Source organism: Ursus arctos, unplaced genomic scaffold, assembly GCF_023065955.2.
Source record: "Ursus arctos isolate Adak ecotype North America unplaced genomic scaffold, UrsArc2.0 scaffold_86, whole genome shotgun sequence".
In the NCBI taxonomy this organism is placed as follows: Eukaryota; Metazoa; Chordata; class Mammalia; order Carnivora; family Ursidae; genus Ursus; species Ursus arctos.
In genome coordinates this window covers 116,578-138,736 of record NW_026623107.1, presented here as the reverse complement: position 1 = coordinate 138,736, position 22,159 = coordinate 116,578, and the positions used below count along the sequence as shown (strand labels likewise).

General features: G+C 33.6%; 1 protein-coding gene across 1 annotated transcript in view; it reads right to left on the bottom strand.

Annotated features, from left to right (window-relative positions):
* Positions 1-618: 618 nt before the first annotated feature.
* Positions 619-22,159, bottom strand: part of LOC130543197 (protein shortage in chiasmata 1 ortholog-like) — a gene marked incomplete at its 3' end in the record, with an annotated part of 42,090 nt that continues 20,549 nt past the window's right edge. The window contains exons 5-14 of the mRNA XM_057309493.1: positions 21,734-21,896; positions 21,406-21,520; positions 19,804-19,954; positions 18,675-18,776; positions 17,243-17,351; positions 9,578-9,672; positions 8,596-8,838; positions 3,569-3,985; positions 1,767-1,883; positions 619-795 (exon numbers count right to left, since the gene is read on the bottom strand). Coding sequence (XP_057165476.1) covers positions 619-795; positions 1,767-1,883; positions 3,569-3,985; positions 8,596-8,838; positions 9,578-9,672; positions 17,243-17,351; positions 18,675-18,776; positions 19,804-19,954; positions 21,406-21,520; positions 21,734-21,896 — 1,689 coding nt within the window. The remainder of the gene's footprint in view (positions 796-1,766; positions 1,884-3,568; positions 3,986-8,595; positions 8,839-9,577; positions 9,673-17,242; positions 17,352-18,674; positions 18,777-19,803; positions 19,955-21,405; positions 21,521-21,733; positions 21,897-22,159) is intronic.

Genomic DNA, 22,159 nt, shown 5'->3' with positions numbered 1-22,159 from the left:
CTCAACACAGATCATCCACTGGGCTCTGCCCCTACTACCGCTTCCTGTGCTATGGCCTGGCGACTCTTTCAAGGCAGTAAGCTAGGGCAATGGTAGGGCTCACCTTACTTGTTTCCCATCTCTCGAGAATCACTGTGTTTCACTGCCTGAAGCCTAGGATCTTAACTGGTTTCATGTATTTTGTCTTTATCTTTTCTTTTTTTTTTCCCTGAAAGTAGGGTAAATCCTTCTGGCCCTCTTACTCCATCTTGGCCAGAAGAAAAGTCCAGGAATGACTTTAGTTAATCTATTTTTTGACCTTCCCCCTAATTTGGGAGGGAACTAGGTGGTTCAGATGTTAACAATAATAGGGTTAATTTGGTTTTTGCAATAGGATCTGTCAAGTAATATATGCCAATTAGGAGCATTATTGAGAAGCAATGCCGATGATTTTGTTACCTTTTTCTCCTTACTTAGCTGACCCTCCAGTATTAGTTTATGGGTGTCATATTCTGAATTAAAGTTATGCCTTCATCCATGACTAATTTCTATACCTTCTATATTCAATTTTTACTCATTTGATACAACAACCCATACATTTTTATCCTTTTAAATAATATGACTTTTATTTGTACTCACCTTGCTGAATAGCATCACTTATTACTTTTTCTTGTTCCTTTAAGAGGAACCTTGTTTGGTCAAAAATGACAGTGGCAAATGTCCAATTAGCTGTAGGCAGAGTACAGAGGCATACAAGTTTTTTTAGGATAGGAGTAGCTGCTGCTTCTAGGAGACAGAATGCTTGGCACTGGCTGTCTGTGAAAATAAAAGCATTAAAGATAGTGTTTTTTAAGGATGGCATGCTCTTTTTGATAAACCAATTAAACATGTCACTTCATGGAAGACTGAACTACATCCAAATTATTTTCTGAGTTAAAAATCATGAGATTATATAGAGGTTCATTTTAGGATATTTATTCTAAATAAACTAATAACGACAAAACAAAACAAAAACCCTCTGTAGAATTTGTATAATTTTATGGTTATCCTGCTTGTTAGAAAATACTTATTCAGTAACTAACTTGGCATGGAAGTGTGAAGAGCCATATAAAGAGATCACATATTTTTTTTTCTTTTCCCTCCACAATTAGCTTACAACCTTAAGCTGAACAAATTTACCACAATGACAAATTGTTTCTAGTTTTCACCAGAATATCAATACTTTAAGATTTTCATTATCAGCTAAAGGTCATAAATAAAACTAAACCAAAAAAATGAAAAGATATTAAAAACGAGTGTCATATTTCCTTATTGATTTTAATAATGAGCATGATGTTCTTAAGCAGGCTATTCTTTAGGAGTCAAAGAATATTCTTCTTCACAGCAGAAGCAAAAATTTTAATCAGTATAGGAAACAATAATAGCTTTTTTAACATCACCCTGAGGGTGGGTAAGAGAACAGAGGGAGTAAGCCACAGCAGTTCATTTTTTCTGACTGGGCAGAAGAGTCTGAGTAGCTGCAGTTTCCTGTCTGATGAATTTAGGGAAGCAGCAGTTTAAATGAAGGAAGAAGTAACAGCGACTGGACTGGATTAGGGCAATGGAAAGGGGCAGAAGCAGTGAATGGGGTGTTCAGGTGTGGGAATATCTTAAAAGTAGGAATGGAACGAAGAAACATCTGAAACAAGTGAAGAAAATTACATGGAAAAGCAGGTATGTCCTAGATACTCAGGAAAGGGCTTTCAAATTTACTTAATTTGAATGTATTTTTAAAGCATACAGCATACCTGACGCTTGAATTTTAATGACATTATCCACTCCCTTATCCTGATTTATTTTCTCTATGGCTTTATTAGTACAAACAGGAGGACTTTCTTCCTGAAGAGTCAAACAATGTTCTTCATCTTGAAATTCTAATAAAAAATATTAATTTGCATTATTCAGGGAAACTTAATGTTGCTTTACTTAAAATGTTTTCATGTAATATGATCACAATTGTTAAAGTTCTTTCTTGAAACACGTCAGTATTAAATTGAACAACTATTCAGGTCAATGGATGTTGCACAGTGCTGAATGGCAATAACGGGAAGAATCTTGGCATCGAATCACTGTTTCAGTCTAGGTTCTGACACTAGCTTCAGTGTCTTCATATGTAAAATATAGATAAACATACCTATTTTGAATATTGTTATAAGGATTAAACACTAAGTATAGTTCCTGATACCTAAAAGGCCCAAACAGCTCAATTTCATTTCTCTGTGACTTTCCACATATCCCTCCTCCTGCTACTAATTCTTTCCTATGCCCCAAGCCCTCCCTGGCTCCATCCTTTCTTAATTGGGTCAGTTCTTACCACTCACCCTTCTGTTCTCAGGCATTTTCTATAAGCCTAGTCTACCATGTTGTAAGCTTCTCAAGGTCAGCAATGGTATCATTTTTATCTCTAATATGTATTTTAGTCCCTGCATACAACATTCAACAAATGTCAGTTTCTTCCTTCTTTCGTAAGTATTGTAGAGGATTACAAATACATATATAACTAATTTATTTATAGTTACTTATATTTACTAGATAGCAATGTTATCTATTAATAATATGATTACAGGGTAATTTTAGAAACACAACACCATCTTAAAACATTTTAATATATGAGTTTTAAATACATGGTGAAAAATAATGGAGTAAAATATCCTAAACAAGATTATGTTATTATTTTCAAGTATACTTTTAATTAACTATAAATAATTGGAATAGCTAGGATTAAATACTAATTACTAGAGTTTTTGAGGGGGCCTAGTAAGTTGTAACATTCTTTCTTGCCCCTGAATTAACTATAAAATAAGGCAAGAAGTAAAATATATACCAAAATATTACCTCTGTTACTAATAAAGGCTAAGCTTGAGAAGGAGCTTAGTTTGAGATCAAATGGGCTTACTAACTAAATAGCAGCATTGCATGTTAATAACATATGAGACTGTAAGACCTAACTATGCCGTAACTCTCACACATAACTATTTTTGTACTTAATCCTTCTGGGTAACGTATGTCAAACATATTCTAGAATACCTATTGTTTCTTTACCAGAAATGAAATGATATGACACGTACTACCTTTGATGGTTATAAGTAGTGAACGTAAAACAGTTACAACTCACACAGAAACTCTTCGGTAAATTTAAGAAGAGTAATAAGTAATCAAATGGGCAAAGTGTTCTTAAGTACACATTAAAATGTAATACTGAGAACTGTCAGCTAAAAGAGAAAAAAGAATGGCAGAATGATCAATAAAAGTTAGAAATACTGACTCTGTGGCCAAGTTGCAGAAAGCAAGTTTTACAAATAGTGGCTTTTCTTACAAGTTCAAATGTACTTTTAAATTTTTTGGAAAATACATATCTATGTCTTTATCTAAACAGCCACATCTATCTCCATACTCAATAAGTATCATGCATGAACAACGTTTTCTTTGACTTTGAAAAAGAATATATTCTATTCAAAAGAGCTTTAAATTTTCTTACCTTCTGTAATAAATTATACATTTAGTCCCTAAAGCTATCATATCTGTGCCAAAATATTGCTAAATTACCCACCATCATTTTCTTTACTTCCTGTGACTTCGGTCTTTGAGGTGCAAGTCTTATATTTATTTCGCAGCATAATAAAGTCACTCAAAAGATCCAAATCATTCTCCCATTTTTTACCATGTTTAAAAGATGGTTTTTCAATTTTTGGAGAGGAAGATGATTCAATAGATGGTACTGCACAGTCAAGTTCCAAGTAATCTTCATTTTCTTTATTTTGGCTTATTCTATAAACTAGTTCTAGATCATTCTTTGGTTTTTCTTCTTTTGTTGGTTGTTTAACAGATGAATTGTCATCAGAAAAACACAGGTCTGGTATTTCTTCTGCTGGAGATGAAATCTTTTGTGGAAGTAATAAATGATCATTTGTAGACTTCTCATTAGTAAGTACAATAGGTGAGGAACAACTTTTATGTTCTAGCCATGCTGAAAACAGAAAATAAAAATATCCAAATGACTGCCATGCATAAATGAGTGTTCTACTAGTGTATTAGAGTAACTTTTATTTGTAAGTTCTTATTAATATAGTTTGATCCTTAGAAGTACTTTGTTTATTGCTTTGAAAATCAGTTTTGGCCTGAATAAAATAAATTTTTAAAAAGGGCAAAAATTCAGCACCTCTTTTTCTTAATCCTGAGGCTAGGTTACCAAGCAAAGAAAGAATTCCAGAAAAGCCTTATTGCCAATAGGCTTGTAATTAACTCTAAAGATCAAAACCTTAGGTACCAAGCAATCCACAGACCAGAAGAATATATTTGCAATACATATACTTGAAAAAGGACTGTATCCAATATACAAAAAGAACTCTTTTGGCTTCATATTTAAAAAGAAAGCTAACTTAAAATTTGACAAAATATTTGAACAATACTTCACATAAGATATGTACATACTGCAACATGGATGAATCTTGAAAACATTCTAAATGAAAGAAGCCAATCACAAAAGACCACATATTGTATGATTCCATTTATAAGAAAAATCTATAGAGACAGAAAATAGATTAGTGGTTCCATAGCTGGGGAAAACGGGAAGTGACTCCTAATGGGTACAGTATTTCTTTTGGGGGATGAGAAATATGTTCTAAAATTTTTTGTGGTGATGATTACAATTCTGTGAATATACTAAAACCATTGAATGGTATACTTTAAATGGATAAATTGTATGGTATGTAAATTATATTTCAATAAAGCTATTATATATATATATATATATATATATATATATATATATATATATGGTTTATTTATTTTAGAGAGGGAGTGTGTGTGCAAGTAGGGGGAGGGGCAGAGGGAGAGAATATTCAAGCAGACTCCCTGCTCAGCATGCAGCCTGGTCCCTGGGGCTCTGTCTCATGACCCATGAGATCATGACCTGAGTCGAAACCAAGAGTCAGACACTTAATCAACTGAGTCACCCAGGCGACCCATAATATATTTTTTAAGGGAAGATATACAAATGGCCAACGACCAGGTAAAATGATGTTCATCATCATTAGTCATCAAGAAAATACAAATTAAAACTGCAATGAGATACCACAACACACCCATTAGAATGGCTAAAATTAAAGACTGTCAATACCAACTGTTGACAAGGATATAGAGTAACTGGAACTCTTACACATTGCTAATGTGAATGCACAATGGTACAACCACTTTGGAAAACAATTCAGTAGTTTGTTTTTTTTTAAGATTTTATTTATTTATTTGAGAGAAAGAGACAGAGACAGAGATAGGTGAGAGAGACAGCGAGAGACAGCATGAGCTCTCGGAGTTCACTCCCAGAGAGAGAGAAGCAGGCTCCCCACTGAGCAGGGAGCCTGATGCAGGGCTTGATCCCAGGACCCTGGGATCATGACCTGAGCTGAAGGCAGACACTTAACTGAGTGAGCCACCCAGGTACCCCTTTAGCAGTTTCTCATGAAGTTAAATATATACCTACCATAAGACTCAGTAATTATATTCATAGACATTCACTCAAGAGAAATGATAACATATGCCCACAAAAAGACTTTTATACGAATATTATAGAAAATTTTTTCCTAATAGTAAAAATCTGGGAAATAAATCCAGGAGAGTTGATAAGCAAACTGGGGTACACCGATATGAAAAATTCCTCAGTAATAAGAAATGAACTAGTCATACACATAACATCATAAATGAATCTCAAAAGTGTTATGCTGAGTGGAAGAAGTCTGACACAAAAGAGTTACTATATGATTCCATAAACGAAATTCTAGAACAAGGCAAACTAATACATAGTGACAGAAAGTAGACCAGTGGATCTGACCTGGCATCAGAGGTAAAGGTTAGAAGAAGAGAGGAATGGTAATGACTACAGAATGCAAAGGGGCACAGGGAACTTTTTTGGTGATAGAAATATTCTATATCCTTGGATAAAGAAGATAAGGTATATGTATATATATGTATATATGTGTATGTATATATGTATATGTATATATGCATACAGAACGGAATATTACGCAGCCATCAAAAATGAAATCTTGCCATTTGCAATGACATGGCTGGAACTAGAGGGTATTATGCAAAGCAAAATAAGTCAATCAGAGAAAGAAAATTATCATATGATCTCACTGATATGTGGAATTTAAGAAACAAAACAGAGGATCATAGGGGAAGAGAGTTAAAAATAAAACAAGACAAAACCAGAGAGGAAGACAATCCATAAGAGACTCTTAATCATAAGAAACAAACTGAGGGTTGCTGCAGGGGAGGGGGGTGGAAGGATGGAGTAACTGGGTGATGGACATTAAGGAGGGCGTGTGATGTAATGAGCACTGGGTATAATATAAGACTGATAAATCACAGGCCTGTACCTCTGAAACCAATACTACATTATATGTTAATTAATTGAATTTAAATAAAAACACATAAAAAATATTCCATATCCTAATTGTGGGGGTTGTTTCATTGGTATGCACATTTGTTACAATGCATAAAACTGTACAGTTAGAATGGGTACATTTTATTTATGTAAATTATGCCTTATAATGTTTGAGAAAAACTTAAATGTCTAGGAGCCAGATAAATAAGGTATGTAAATGAATGAAGTATATGGCCAGTGCTTAAATCATAATCTTTAGGAATATAAATTTTGAGTTTTTTCTTCCAAACGTAGTCTGTAATTTTTTTGTTTTTCCTTTTATTAGAGATACTGGTTTAAGAAACATTTTACTTCCCTCCTAACTATACTAAATGTAAGACAAAAGTGCAAGAGTAATGCTAAATGCTAACTAACACCTGGTTTCAATTTATGAGTGCTGGGAACTATGGTGAACTGGAGGTGGGTGAGCTATTAATGGCCTGTCTAAAGTGGTGAGCTGCTATTGGTTCCAACAAATTGTTGCCATATAAGAGTATGGGTCTGGTTTTTGGAATTTTTAAAAACAAGCTCAAAATACAGATCATTTATCTGCAACCCCCAAAACTATAAATGTTGGTAACTAATTAAAACACTATATGGGTCAATAATATGTGGGCTGACTAGGACCAGAGGTTACCAATTAGCAACCTCTGAGATATTTTCTAGAGATATCCTGGTATGTTTAGCAGGCAAATAGGAACTATTTATTATTTCCCTTTTCTGATTATTTTCTTCTACTTCTCTGTGTTTAATAAACCCTATCCTGACAACCTGGCAATGAGCTTCTGATATAGTTCTTGCTTTTTATTATTTTTTCAGTTATTGCTTTTTAAACTTCATAATTAAACTATCATCATAATTCTGTCAGATGTCAAAATGAATTATATGTTTTATTTTAACCTCAAAATAGTTACATATCATAATAAAGACTTTACATAGTCTTACAGATTTAATACATTATTCTGGATATTTGAAGACCCCATAAAATCTTCCTCTCCCTTTTCTTTATCTAGCAATCTGACTTAATCTCTTTTAAAATTCTTCTTCTACCCGAATACCCACCTGGGCCTTAGGATAGATAGACTGGTGTACATTTCCTTGACATAGTCTATTTTCCTTTCTACCAAAGCCCTCTGTCTTCTGTCTTTGAGACATCTCTTGCTGATAACAATTCTTGCCCCAGTTCCCATCTCCTTAGAGCAGTCTCCCAACACACATAATAATTTCTAAAATGCATTTTTAAATATATTTATTTAGTCTATAATAAACTAAAAGTGAACTTTCCCAACTTCTTTAAGATCTAAAGCTATTGCACAAACTGACTTTAAAAAACAATCCAGGGGCGCCTGGGTGGCTCAGTTGTTAAGCGTCTGCCTTCGGTTCAGGGCATGATCCCAGGGTCCTGGGATCGAGCCCCACATTGGGCTCCCTGCTTTGCTGGGAGGCTGCTTCTTCCTCTCCCACTCCCCCTGCTTGTGTTCCCTCTCTCGCTGGCTGTCTCTCTCTCTCTGTCAAATAAATAAAATCTTTAAAAAAAAAAATAAAAAAATAAAAACAATCCATATATACTTCAAAAAGATGTAATTCAGAATAAGTGTGTTCCATTTATTATAATGCCATATATAACAACCAAAATAACTCAAAAGATAGATACTCAAAACACATTTTTGCCGCCTTAAATTGTATAAGTAAAAAATGTTAACTGAGTAAACTCTTTGGAAACAAAGGAAGATTATCTACTGTTACGGAGAGGTTACTAGATATAATTAAACACCCAGAGTTCACCTGTCAGATGAAAAATAACAGCGCTGCTTTGAGTCTAGTCTGATGTAAATAAACACTGGGCTAGTAATTAATCATTTATAAAAACAAACAAAGTCACTTTAATTGAAAATGGCTAGAAATTTAAAAACTGAGACTATAGAATTTTAGAACAACAAAGGATTTTAGGATGAGCTAGTCAAACGTCCTCATTTTTTTCAAGGAACAAAATGGGGCTTAGTGGAGCTCAAAGTTATAAATTCTGACAGAGCCAGGTCTAATACTGAATGCTGGAATTTAGTTTTAATTTCCCAATCACCTAATGGAAAGCCAGTATCTAACATTTTCTCATTCTGAAAAATTCACACAAGTGATATTTACTATTGCATACTTACATTCTAATTGAAGCACTTTTATTGGCAAAAATATCTCCATTTTAGTATCATCAGAAGATAGATCATCATGACACAAATATGTATTCAGATGTTCCAAAGTTTCTGCCTCTTTCAGATTTAGTCTTCCTTTTTCCCACCACTCTGTGCTTACAGGATTAACTACAAGCCTTTCTTCTTCAATAGAAAATATCTTTTTCAAATCCATAGCAGAATATTGACTGTTGGGCTCTTCAGTCCTTGGCACTTAAAAAACAAAAACAAAAACAAACCAAAAACAAATAGAAACAGTTCATAGGGCAAAAGAGATGAAAAACAAAATAAACAGAACCACACTGAAAATTCCTTATAAAATAGATTTTCACACATTGGGGAAAAAAGTGAAATTTGAAGTTATATAGCTAGTATTTTGTCTTCAAGACACTAGTACTTGTAAAAGTCCAGAATATTATAGCAATAGAAGTCACATAAGGGATTTATTTTAAACTGTGGAAATATCATAAAGTTAAAATTATTCTAATATTTACTAGGAGATATAACCATTATTTTGTTTGAACATTTTAGTAATTACTAAATTAATACATTTGATAACATTTTGAAGAATTAAAGTTAGATTTATTAAATTTGAAATTCTATTTTATTAATATGAACCTAAACTAGAAGATATATTTGATCAGATTTTATGATGACTATCATCCTAGATATTGTGGCACAGAGATGTCCACCTCATTACTTTTAACCTAAATAATAACAAATCATAATGTATGGAGGAACTGAAATAGCATAACTACTCAAATTATTATCTGCATTATAAGCATCAACCCAAAATTAAGATGAAAAATTCTAAAATCCTAATTTTGGAACTGTGTTTTTTATAATGACAGTAACAATAATAAAAAAATAATAAAGCTGACAATACATTTCTACTAATTATACCTTCTCACCTTTACTTTTTGTTTAGCCTTCAAAATCAATTAATCTTTACCTGTGAGCAAAAATGGTTTCAATGAGCTTCTGCAGCTTTCTAACTGCCACACCATCCAGTTTTTGCTAACTGATTCCTCAGCGGTAAGCAAACTACTGAAAAAGAGGAGTTAAAGCCTAATATATTAATAATATTGAGACTTCTTGTATAATAAAATTTTATTATTTTCTTCTTTTTTAAAAATTTAAATTCAATTAGTCAACATATAGTAGTACATCATTAGTTTTTGATGTAGCGTTCAGTGATTCATTAGTTGCATATAACACCCAGTGCTCATCACATCATGTAATAAAATTTTATTTTAAGAAAATTATTTTTCTAAGTATTTTTTTACATTCAAAAGCAAGTGAAAAATTTACTCTATAAATGTGTAAACTGAAGTAGAGAGTTTCATAGACCAAATTTCATACACTTAATTTTCCTCCCCTTGGAAGTTTTGGCAATTTGTTAGCCTCTTAATTGCTCCTGCTTGCCTATACCTTAATTCCTACCTCTCTGTCCCTCAACGAAACCTGGAGCCAAAGGAGGCTGATTCAGGAGGATTTTAGCACTTCCTTCCATGAAGTGTGCCAACATCAACCCTATAAGCCACTGGTTATACTGGTTATTTTTTAAATTAAAAATATAATTTAAGTAAAATTAATGTGCTTTCCATACAAAACAGTCGCTTTAACACAAATTTTTTACAAAATTGCTGTCCCCCAAGTCCATTCTAAACAAATTCTGGAGCCTCTACTGGCTGAGGGTCAGAATTATGAAAAAGTTCTGTCTGCTCTACTTTCTTAGGAAGGTAAGAGTTTAGCGCTAAAATTTAGTTCAGGTCCTTCAATCTTAGTGGGTGTGTGAATGAGTGATGTATGTCTGTTTGTGTGTTTTGAGGTGCTAGGAAGAGAAAGGAAGAAAGATGCATGACAATTAGTGTAAATCACAGCTTATCAGTAGCTATGAAGTTACTAGCCTTGATAGAGAAGATAACATTAATCCACAAACCCCTTAATCTATGCCCCCAAACCTCTCATTCCAAGGCAAGAATTAATTGTATTCTGTTTCTCTGTTCATATAGAACATATGTGAGCATGCTACTTATAAGTACTGCTAGTTGAGTTCACAGTCCTAGGCAGCAGAAAGCTGTTTTATGTCTAAGCTATCCAATTTACCTACATAACCCAAAATCTAGGAAGAGGGGGCAAACTGTGAGATTCTAGATAATTCTTGAACCTTACCAAGATTTCTTTGACAAGCAGACACCTCAGATTATAGGCAATTACTTTAAAGCAAAAGGAAGGCAAGCCAAGTCCAATAGGAGGCCATAATATAAACAAATACTCTTAATCTTAATGGAACTTTCTGAAGACATGTCTGAATTTGATATATTCTTAGGTCATATATAAAAATATGTTCACAATTCAGTAATCAGTGTAGAAACAAAGTCTGGTGCTACACAGGCTTTTCTTTTTAGCTCCATAAAATCTAGCAGAGTTTGACATGTGGTAAGTACCCAAAATATTTGTTAACTGGATATATTTCCAGCCAAAATGTTGTGTTCTGAAATAAAAGTAATTGGGGACATAAAAGCAAATTAAGAGTACAGTAACATTACATATTATTTTTCCCTTCTGTTGTTTTTTTATTTTAACATTTTTTTCTTTCCTTTTAGATTCACAGTTGAGGTGAAAATCCATTTTTAAGATAGGAATTTTAAGGTGTTCATATTCATAAACCAAACAGAAGTGATTTACCTCTTGCTAATGAATATAGCAGTGATGAGATGACCTCTTTAAGTTGTTTTAGATGGCCCTAGAACATTTGGCTAATTTTAAAATGCTTTTTTGTTCTAACTTAGCCAAATCATAATACATAAATAAGACTTAAGTTTCATAAATTCTAATTAGATAGTTGAGTTACAACAATAAGTAGATATATCACTTGTGTGATTAACAGGAGTTTATGATAGTTAAGTAAATGCTTGTAATATCAGATTGAAATTCAAGATTGTACTAATTTCTGCTAGTTTCTGTTTCTGATTGCAAATCTGCCTTAACAGATGGATTAGGGTATATGGAGTAAAAGAGCACTAGAAAAGACAGTACAGGTCCTGCAAATAAACATCTGCCCCTCAGCAAAGGGACTAAAAGTATTTAAACAAATTATAAGTAGTTTCTGTATTTGTTCCATGAGATTTTTTAGAGTTCATATCTGATATGGGCAGTTCTGGTTCATGGTAGAGTTTTGTATATCACAGATTTATTCCCCAAATGACACAATTCTTTGCCAGAAGATGAAGGTAACTGGGGCCCTCAATACCAGGCTCCTCCATTGTGTGCTGTGACACCTTCCTGAGATCATTAGTAGAAACCTGAGCAGCTAGTGATGAGTTGTTCCAGTTGCTCCCAAATATCCAACAGAATTCTCATTTGACAGATCAGCCAATCATAGCTAAAAACTCAAAACTCAGTACTCAGCTCCCACAACACCCATTCTGGGAACAATTCATTAGAGACTTGTAGACTTTCTTGTAATTTTCCTGAAAATGTATTATTTTAGGACTCATTTAGTTTCAGGACTACAGTGGGGAAGAAAGAGCTGTGCTGGTTATGCTCCTAGTTTTGTAACTGGTGTAAGAGCACGGGAATGGAATGACAATTCCAGGATAGCAGACTAATCTAACTTAGGACACATTAAGTTACATGTATGCCACATGGTAGAAGATAGCAACCAAAGCTATCTCAGATTCCACCGGAGGGCAAAGTTGCTGGGCCATTAAGCTATACAATTTTGCCTCAAACTAGAATACAATGATCCAGCCTTGCAATATCAATTCTGAGATTACAGACCATTCTGTGCAGTGACAATGGGGTATTGAACAGATTTGTGGATCAATACTTGGTTCTACATGTCTAGTTCCCCCAACACCAATACCACATTGACAGAGGTAAACAAGGTCAGAGGATGTCCTCTGTTAGAGATGGGATGTGATTCCTAGTACTCCTAGGAAAGTAATTTGATAGACAAATCTATTGATGGACGCTATCCACACTGCCCTGTGATCCTTGGCTATTCCTGGTCAGAGAGCTATGACAATCTTTTAGAAGACCTATAACAATCCTAAAAGGTATATACTGTTAATATCCCAATATTACAGATAAGGAAACTGAGGCACAGGGCAATTAAGGTCTGAGCTAGTAAGTGATACAGCCAGACAATCTGGCTATAGTTCAGGGCACTTAACTACTTTTTATGGGCTAAATTTCAATCATATATTGAAGCCCTAACTCTCAGTGCCTCCGAATGTGACTACATTTGGAGAGAGGGCCTTTAAAGAGGCAATTAAGTTAAAATGGGGTGGTTAAGATGGGTGCTAATCCAATATGAATAAGAAATTAGGACGCAGACATGCATGGAGGAAAGACTGTAAGAAGAGAAAGAACTAAAATCGAATCAAGTTGAAATCAAAAGGCTATTAATGAATGCAACCAAAAATGGAGGCTGTAACTGCTAGGATAAATGAGGCAAAAAAGAGAATTAGTGATATAGAAGACAAAATGATGGAGAATGAAGAAGTGGAGAAAAAGAGAGATAAACAACTACTGGATCATGAGGGGAGAATCTGAGAGATAAGTGATACCATAAAGCAAAACAATATTAGAATAATTGGGATCCCAGAAGAAGAGGAAAGACAGAAAGGGGGAAGGTATATTAGAGCAAATTATAGTGGAGAACTTCCCTAATCTGGGCAAGGAAACAGGCATTCAAGTTGAGGAGGCACAAGAACCTCCCTCAAAATCAATAAAAATTGGTCAACACCCCAACATACAATAGTGAAACTTGCAAATCTCAGAGACAAAGAGAAAGATCCTGAAAGCAGCTCTGGACAAGAGGTCCACAGCTACAAGGGCAGAAACATTAGACTGGCAGCAGACCTATTCGCAGAGACTTGGCAGGCCAGAAAGGACTGGCATGATATATTCAGGGTGCTAAATGAGAAAAATATGCAGCCAAGAATACTTTATCCAGCTAGGCTTTCATTCAAAATAGAGGGAGAGATGAGGAGCTTCTAGGACAAACAGAAACTAAAAGAATTTGTGATCACTAAACCAACCCTACAAGAAATATTAAAAGGGATCCTTTAAGCAAAGAGAGAGCCCAAAAGTAATATAGACCAGAAAGGAACAAAGACAATATACAGAAACAGTGACTTTACAGGTAATACAATGGCACTAAACTCATATCTTTCAATAGTTTCTCTGAATGTAAATAAGCTAAATGCCCCAATCAAAAGACATAGGGTATCAGATTGGATAAAAAAGCAAGACACATTAACATGCTGTCTGCAAGAGACCCATTTTAGACCCAAAGACACCTCCAGATTGAAACTGAGGGGGTGGAAAACCATTTATCATGTTAATGAACATCAAAAGAAAGCTGGAGTGGCAATCCTTATATCAGGCATATTAAATTGTAAACCAAAGACTGTAATAAGAGATGAGGAAGGACACTATATCATAATTAAAGGGTCTATCCAACAAGAAGATCTAACAGTTGTAAGTATTTATGCCCCTAACATGGAAGCAGCCAATTATATAAACCAACTAATAACAAAATTAAAGAAACACATTGATAATAATACAATAATTATAGGGGACTTTAACACCTCTCTCATGCAATGGACAGATCATCTAAGCAGAAGATCAACAAGGAAACAAGGACTTTGAATGACATATTGGACCAGATGGACTTTGCAGATATATTCAGAGCATTCCACCTTAAAGCAACAGAATACACGTTCTTCTTGAATGCACATGGAACATTCTTCAGAATAGATCACATACTTGGTCACAAATCAAGTCTCAACCAGTACCAAAAGATTGGGATCATTCCCTGCATATTTGCAGACCACAATGCTTTGAAACTTGAACTCAATCACGAGAGGAAGGAAAGAACTCAAATACACAGAGGCTAAAGAGCATCCTACTAAAGAATGAATGGGTCAACTAGGAAATTAAAGAAGAATTTAAAAAATTCATGGAAACATGAAAATGAAAACACAACTGTTCAAAAGGATGCAGTAAAGGCGGTCTTAAGAGGGAAGTATATAGCAATACAAGCCTTTCTCAAGAAGCAAGAAAGGTATCAAATATACGACCTAACCTTACGCCCTAAAGGAGCTGGAGAAAGAACAGCAAATAAAGCCTAAACCCAGCAGGAGAAGAGAATAAAGATTAGAGCAGAAATCAATGAAATAGAAACCAAAAGAACAGTAGAACAGATGAATGAAACTAGGAGCTGGCTCTTTGAAAGAATTAATAAGATTAATAAACCCCTGGCCAGACTTATCAAAAGAAAAGAGAAAGGACCCAAATAAATAAAATCATGAATGAAAGAGGAGAGATCACAAGGAACACCAAAGAAATACAAACAATTATAAGAACATGTTATGAACAACTATATGCCAAGAAATTAGGCAATGAATCACTGAACACTACATCAAAAACTAATGATGTACTATATGTTGGCTAACTGAACATAATAAAAAAAAAAAGAAATGAAAGTAAAAAAAAAAAAAGAAAAAAGAAAAAGAAATAAATTAAATAAACTATGACATCTGAGATAACTGGGGAAAAAAGAAGAGATATATATATACACACACATACATACACACAATGGAATACTACTCAGCCATCAAAATATGAAATCTTGCCATTCGCAATGCATGGATGGAACTAGAGGGCATTATGCTAAGTGAAATAAGTCAATCAGAAAAAGATAAATATCATATGATTTCACTCCTACGTGGAATTTAAGAAACAAAACAGGATTATAGGGGAAGAGAGGAAAAAATAAAACAAGACAAAATCAGAGAGGGAGAAAAACCATAAGAAACTCTTAATCATAGGAAACAAGCTGAGGATTGCTGGGGGGAAGGGGGCATAGGGGCGGGATAACTGGGTGATGGACATTAAAGAGGGCATGTGCTGTAATGAGCACTGGGTGTTATATAAGACTGATGAATCACTGACCTCTACCTCTGAAACTAATAATACATTGTATGTTAATTAATTGAATTTAAACCAAAAAATTTTAAAAAGAAAAAGAAAAAAATAAAAGCTCAAATAAATAAATAAAATCTTTTTTTAAAAAAAGAAGAGAAAGGTAGAAGACAGTTACCTAAGATGAAGCCAAGAAAAGACATCTCATAATGAATTCAACCCTGCTAATATCTTAACCTGAGACTTCTAGCCTCCAGACTGTGACTAAATAAATTTAAATTTATTTACCATAGACTGGGTGTTTAAGCCATTCAGTCTATGGTATTTGTTAAGGCAGCCTGAGCAAATGAATATACTACTACACTGTCTTTCGTAGCAGAGTGCCAATAGAGGCATACCATTAGCAGGTATCCAATGGCAATACCCTAAAAAAATTCTTCTAGTGCCAGAATCTTTACAATTTTTCAAGCTGTTTATTTTTAATGGTAATATGTTCACATAAAAATACTAAAAATATAAAAGAACCTGGCTCTATCACTTACTAGCTTCCATATTGCCACGTTACCCAGCCCCCTTCCAGACACAACCAAAGCTACCTGATTCTTATGTGTCTTTCTAAAAATATTCTATAAATATAAAAACAAGTATGTACAAATGGCCAACAGACATGTGAAAAGATGCTCAACATCACTCAGCATCAGGGAAATACAAATCAAAACCATAATGAGATACCACCTCACACTGGTTAAAACGGCTAAAATCAATAACAGATGTTGGCAAGGATGCAGAGAAAGGGGAACCCTTCTCACACTGTTGGTAGGAATGCAAACTGGTACAGCCACTCTGGAAAACAGTATGGAGGTTCCTCAAAAAGTTGAAAATAGAGATACCCTACGACCCAGCAATTGCACTAGTGGGTATTTACCCCAAAGATACAAATGTAGTGATCCGAAGGGGCATGTGCACCCCAATGTTTATAGCAGCAGTGTCCACAATAGCCAAACTATGGAAAGAGCCCAGATGTCCATTGACAGATGAATGGATAAAGATGTGGTATAAATATACAATGGAATACTACTCAGCCATCAAAAAATGAAATCTTATCATTTGCAATGATGTGCATGGAACTAGAGGGCATTATGCTAAGTGAAATAAGTCAAGCAGAGAAAGAATTATCATATGATTTCACTCCTATGTGGAATTTAAGAAACAAAACAGAGGAGAGCATAGGGAAAGGGAGGGAAAAATAAAACAAGATGAAATTAGAGAAGGAGACAAACCATAAGAAACTCTTAATCACAGGAAACAAACTGAGGGTTACTGGAGGGGGGGGGGGGGTGAGGGGATGGGGAGGCTGGGTGCTGGACATTAAGGAGAGCACATGATATAATGAGCACTGTGAATTATGTAAGACTGATGAATCACTGACCTCTATCTCTGAAACTAATAATATGCTATATGTTAATTAATTGAATTTAAATTAAAAATAGTATTAAAAATTTTTTAAAGTATGTACATATATATTCATATATTCTCTCTATTTGCTTACTATAGACACTATCCTTTCTAACATTTTTTTCACAGAGGTATCTTGAAAATTGCCTTTATATGGAGGGATTTAACTAAGGACTGATTATTCTGAATTGCAATTTAAGTTCTAGCTATAATCTTTACTTACATTTTACAAACAGGAGAAAATGGAAATGTCTGAAGTCCTGTACATAATGAAGTCATGGAAGAATGTTGGTTTGTTCGATGTAGATGAGTTAATGGCATTTCTAACTCTACTAGAATACAAAAAGTTTAAAAAATAATTAATTACATAAACATTGAATAAAATTAAGTATAGTTTAGAACTTTTTGTAAGTAACTCTGATGCTGATCATTCTGTTATAACAAAAATTTTCAGTAAAAAGACATTTGGGTTACTTGAAATACAAAATAACAGTTTTAAATTTCCATCTATAAGGAATTACACATATATCACATGCTATCTCAACAGTGATAGTGGTGATTTTAAAAAAATACACTGACAACTAAACTTTATTGTTTACTGTATGAGATAAATTCTAAGAGTTTTATGTGTAATAATGCTTTCAATTCTGACAACTTATGTTGTCAGTACTTAGGAGACAGTACTATTTTCATCTTCATACTAAATATTGGTGATGTTAAGTAAATAGTATTAATGGAGACTAAGTCTTCACCTTAGTAAGTCTGGAGTCTGGGTGGCCCAGCAGTTACATATTTATAGGGTGGGCTTGAGAAACTGAAACTCAGTCAGTCTGGTATGACTATTCAGAAGTAGTCAGTGTGTTCCTATCACTTTCATAAATAAAGCAATAAACTTCCAAATAGATGATTAATGTGATTCAATTATAAATGTAACTAAAGGAGCACCTGGCTGGCTCAGTTGGTTAAGTGTCTGACTCTTGATTTTGGCTTAGGTCATGATCTCAGCGTTGCGAGATTAGGTTCCACACTGGGTGTTGGAGCCTGTTTAAGATTCTCTCTCTCCCTCTCCCTCTGCCTACCTTTCCCCATACCCACTAAAATAAATAAATAAATAAATAAATAAATAAATAAACCAATAAAAAACATGTAACTAAATAATAGTATCATCAACATAGTTAAGAAGCAACGCAACTTGGCATTACATTGGAACAAAAGATGATTCAGAGTCCAAAGCTGGTATGATAATAATAGTAATAGTAATGATAGGATTGCTTTGGGTGATTAAAAAGTTAAATTTACAAAAGTGTAACAAGGGTCAGCGAGATCACTAATACTGAGATAAAATATAAAATTTTATTTACTGAACTCTAATATAAGATTTCTGATTTTAATATTAATGCTATTTCCTCCATTCCTCTTCCTCAATCTTTGTAACCTCTGTATATTATTCAGTTTTGATGCTAGAAGGATAATGAGTTAGTGATAGTAACAAATGTAAATGGACAGATAAGAGAAAAAATGACAACTTGGATTGCAATAATCAAATTTTAAACATGAAAACTGTCTTCTAGTAGACCTTACATGTGAATGTATTGTACTTTTACATCAGATATATTAACCACTGATAAACTCAATGTTTCGTCCAAAATTTCTACCTGGTTCACTGTATTCTGGTTCACAATGGCTTTGAATGGCCAAAATCTCTGTGGAGCTGCATTTTATATCCTCAATGTCAATTCCATGCTTGGTAGTAAGTTCTGAAAAGAAAAATAAGAAAGTCTACTATCAGCATAAGTACTACTATCTCAGTTTTTTTGTAATGTTGTCCGTTCCTCTGTGGCAATGACTGTTTTACTTAGTATACCATCAGAGCCAACTGAAGCCTGGGCGTGTACCACCACAGTCCTTCAGTAAAGTCAACTGTCCTTTACAATAGCATTCATGTCCTTTATAATAGTCCTGCTAATAAGCCAATAGGTCAACCTGCAGTTTTAAGCTCTGCTATATTTTCAAGTTCTGGTATGAATTTGATCTTACTCAGGTTGACTTTTCATTCCTTTGCTTTGACTTGTAGGCTAATCAGTAATTCACTTGATTTAGTCTTGTCTACAAGAATTCCTTCAAGTTTGTGGTCTAGTAATGGCAAGCATCCCTGTTCTCAATGGATATCATAAATCACCCTTCACTCCTCCCTAATATTATATATCTTTGATGATTTCAACTGGAATTTATAAAAGGGTAGCTAAATATTTGAGCTTAAATTGTCATTAGAAAGAATTCAATAATATTTACTAAGTCTAACTGGGATAAAAGAATATACAATTTAGGTTATGATTCTCTCAGTCATCTGATTCCATGAATCATAACCTCACTGAGCTTCTCCATATCTAACTAAAGTCAGCACAGAAGTTGTTAGTGCTTTGTCGTCGTTTATAAGAAAACAACTTTAAAAAATTAGTATAGTCATAGGCGATTTAGCTTTATCTGTATAATTATCTTGAAATGGTTGATTTCAGAGATGTGTAAGTTTGCTGTTATATAAGTTAACACACACACACACACACACACACACACACACACACACACACATATATATGTTAAATTATAAAGAGAAAGACAAGGAGAAAAGAGTCTTATCAACAATAATTCTGAGATTTTACCACGGAACCTGAAGAACACTTCTTAAAAACTTGGAGGTTCAGAAAACAGTTTAATCAACATATTTTTATAACAAACATTATTAAGTAGTTTTTACAAATAATAGATTTTTGAATTTATTCTCACCTATTTTGAAAAGCTTTTCATTTTCATCTGCATAATTTATTATTTCTGGCATTAAGTTTAAGGATTCCTTCAGTTCGGTGAGTGATGGAATATCAACTTCTTGTTTGAGGTTTGTAGGTATTAAGAATTCACACTCAGGCAAAATTGATGGCTGAAATAGTTTAAGTAAAAGAAGCTTTTAGGGAGGTTTTCCAGATAAATATTTCTGGACTCATAAACAGATAAAATTTGTTTAATTAGTGTATCAAATTTTAAGCTAAACATTCAAAATTTTTAATGTTATGAAAACATTTTAAAAAACAGAGGTGTAGTAGCCAAAAATATATTACAAGCAATGTTCTGAGTAATGTCCTTTATGGCCACTGATTACATTAGTGGTGTACAGTGCCCTTGATGCAGAAATCTTTTGGGGTAATAACAAATTGTTTAACTTCTGAATTAAAAATAATCACTGCAATAGATGAGAGATGGCGAATGGGGAGAAGTAAAAAGGGTAGATGAAATGGAATGGATCTTCACTACACTCATTAAATATGCTTCTCTTTCATTCCTACAGAACTAGATTCTATGTGCACAATGCTCAGAGCTAATGGGTGAGGGAGAGGGGGACTAGAGAAAAGGGCTAATTAGTGAATTAATATTGTCACCACGTGTGTTAAAATTTTTAATTGTAAGGAGACCCTTTAAATGCCTTAAGATATCTATATCTGTATCTTTATCTATACTACAACTCTATTTCCTTTGAATGTTTTAAGAAAAGCCCCAAATATGAAATATTTTCAGTTGTTTCAAAAAAATGTTTAAAGTAACTTTGTAAATGCATCTAATCTATGTGGGCCTAGTTTTTTGAATTTGTTAAATTGCAAAAAGTTACTTGCACTCTCAACTGGTAAAATTCTTTACATACTAATATCATAATAATTATTTCGTGTACTATTGGAACTGTATGCTAAAAAAGGGGGGCTCCTTTGACGAATTTGATCTTTAATATGTGAAGGTGCTATCTTCCTTATTAACCACTGGCAGCACCTAAAATGAAATCTTGGACCATCTTTTTTCTTACTACTTCAGCGAGATCCCTTCTCTTACATAGTGTAAGTGCTGTTTTGTGTATAACTCACAAATCAAAATCAACATTTCTAGCTCTGGTTTCCAATTTTTTAATTAGAATATGAGCACTTAATGTCCTATACCAGGTACATTAATTAAAATCATTAAGAGACGTTTTAAAATTCACTATACCTGGGCTGTACAACAGACCAGTTCAATCAGAATACATCTGAGTAGGACCCAGGCTTCAGTATTTTATTAAAACTCTCCAAATAATTCCAATGTGTAGCAAAGGTTTAGAATGACTACCTTAAAGTAAATTTGACTTCACTATTGATATAGTCAACCCATTACCAAGTCTTTTTTAACTTGACAAGAGTAGATGGCCAATACATATTACTAAAATTATATTATTTGAGCTCTAATGACAACAGGATTCTCTGAAAGAACAGTTTAAAGCAATTTATCTCAATTATTTATTTTTTTAATTAAGCAAATTATGGGGTGTAATTATATTACTAACTTTAATAAAGATATTACTGAAAGTATTACAGTTTCATTTAAACCTACCGTATCTTCTAGCTTTTCCTGACAAAAGTTCTCTTTATCCATGTAAAAATCTTCTTTTACTAGATCTTTCAAATCTCCTTGAAAAGAGAAACATTCCCTTAACAAAAAATAAAACACTAAATTAGTGTTTACTAAAAGCAAGGTACATACTAAATGTAGCAAATCAAATTAAATAATAATTTAATACAATGATTAAAACTGGAATTGATGTAAAGCAATGATAATATATTATTATTGATAACATCTAGACTTGTGAGCATACGAAGAATACGTTCTCCTTTAGAAATATTTACATCAGACAATTAAGTACCTGAAGAAATTAGCTTCTGTGAAGATCTGTTCTTTGAAATCTAAAATGGGGTCTTTTACCAAAAATAGTTTTAGCCTACTCAACAAAGTATGAGAAGTTGGTAGCTGACTTTTATAGGTCATCAAGTTATTTAAAAAAAGTATTTCTTCATCAATAGACAAATCTGAAAAAAAAAAGAAACATAAAGGAATAAGAAAAAATCTAAAAGTTACACAAAGGGATCTAGACAGTTACTGCAGTCAGCCACTCAAACACACTTTAAATTCTTTAGTTCTTCGTCGCATTGCGCATATAATGTATGCAGCATAGAATTAGCATATATGTAAAAGCTCAATAAATTTTAGTATTACTTAGTACACTGACTAGTAACCAAATGTCCTGAAAAAGTTATAATGGCTCATTTTCTTTTCAACAAAGATTAGTTTA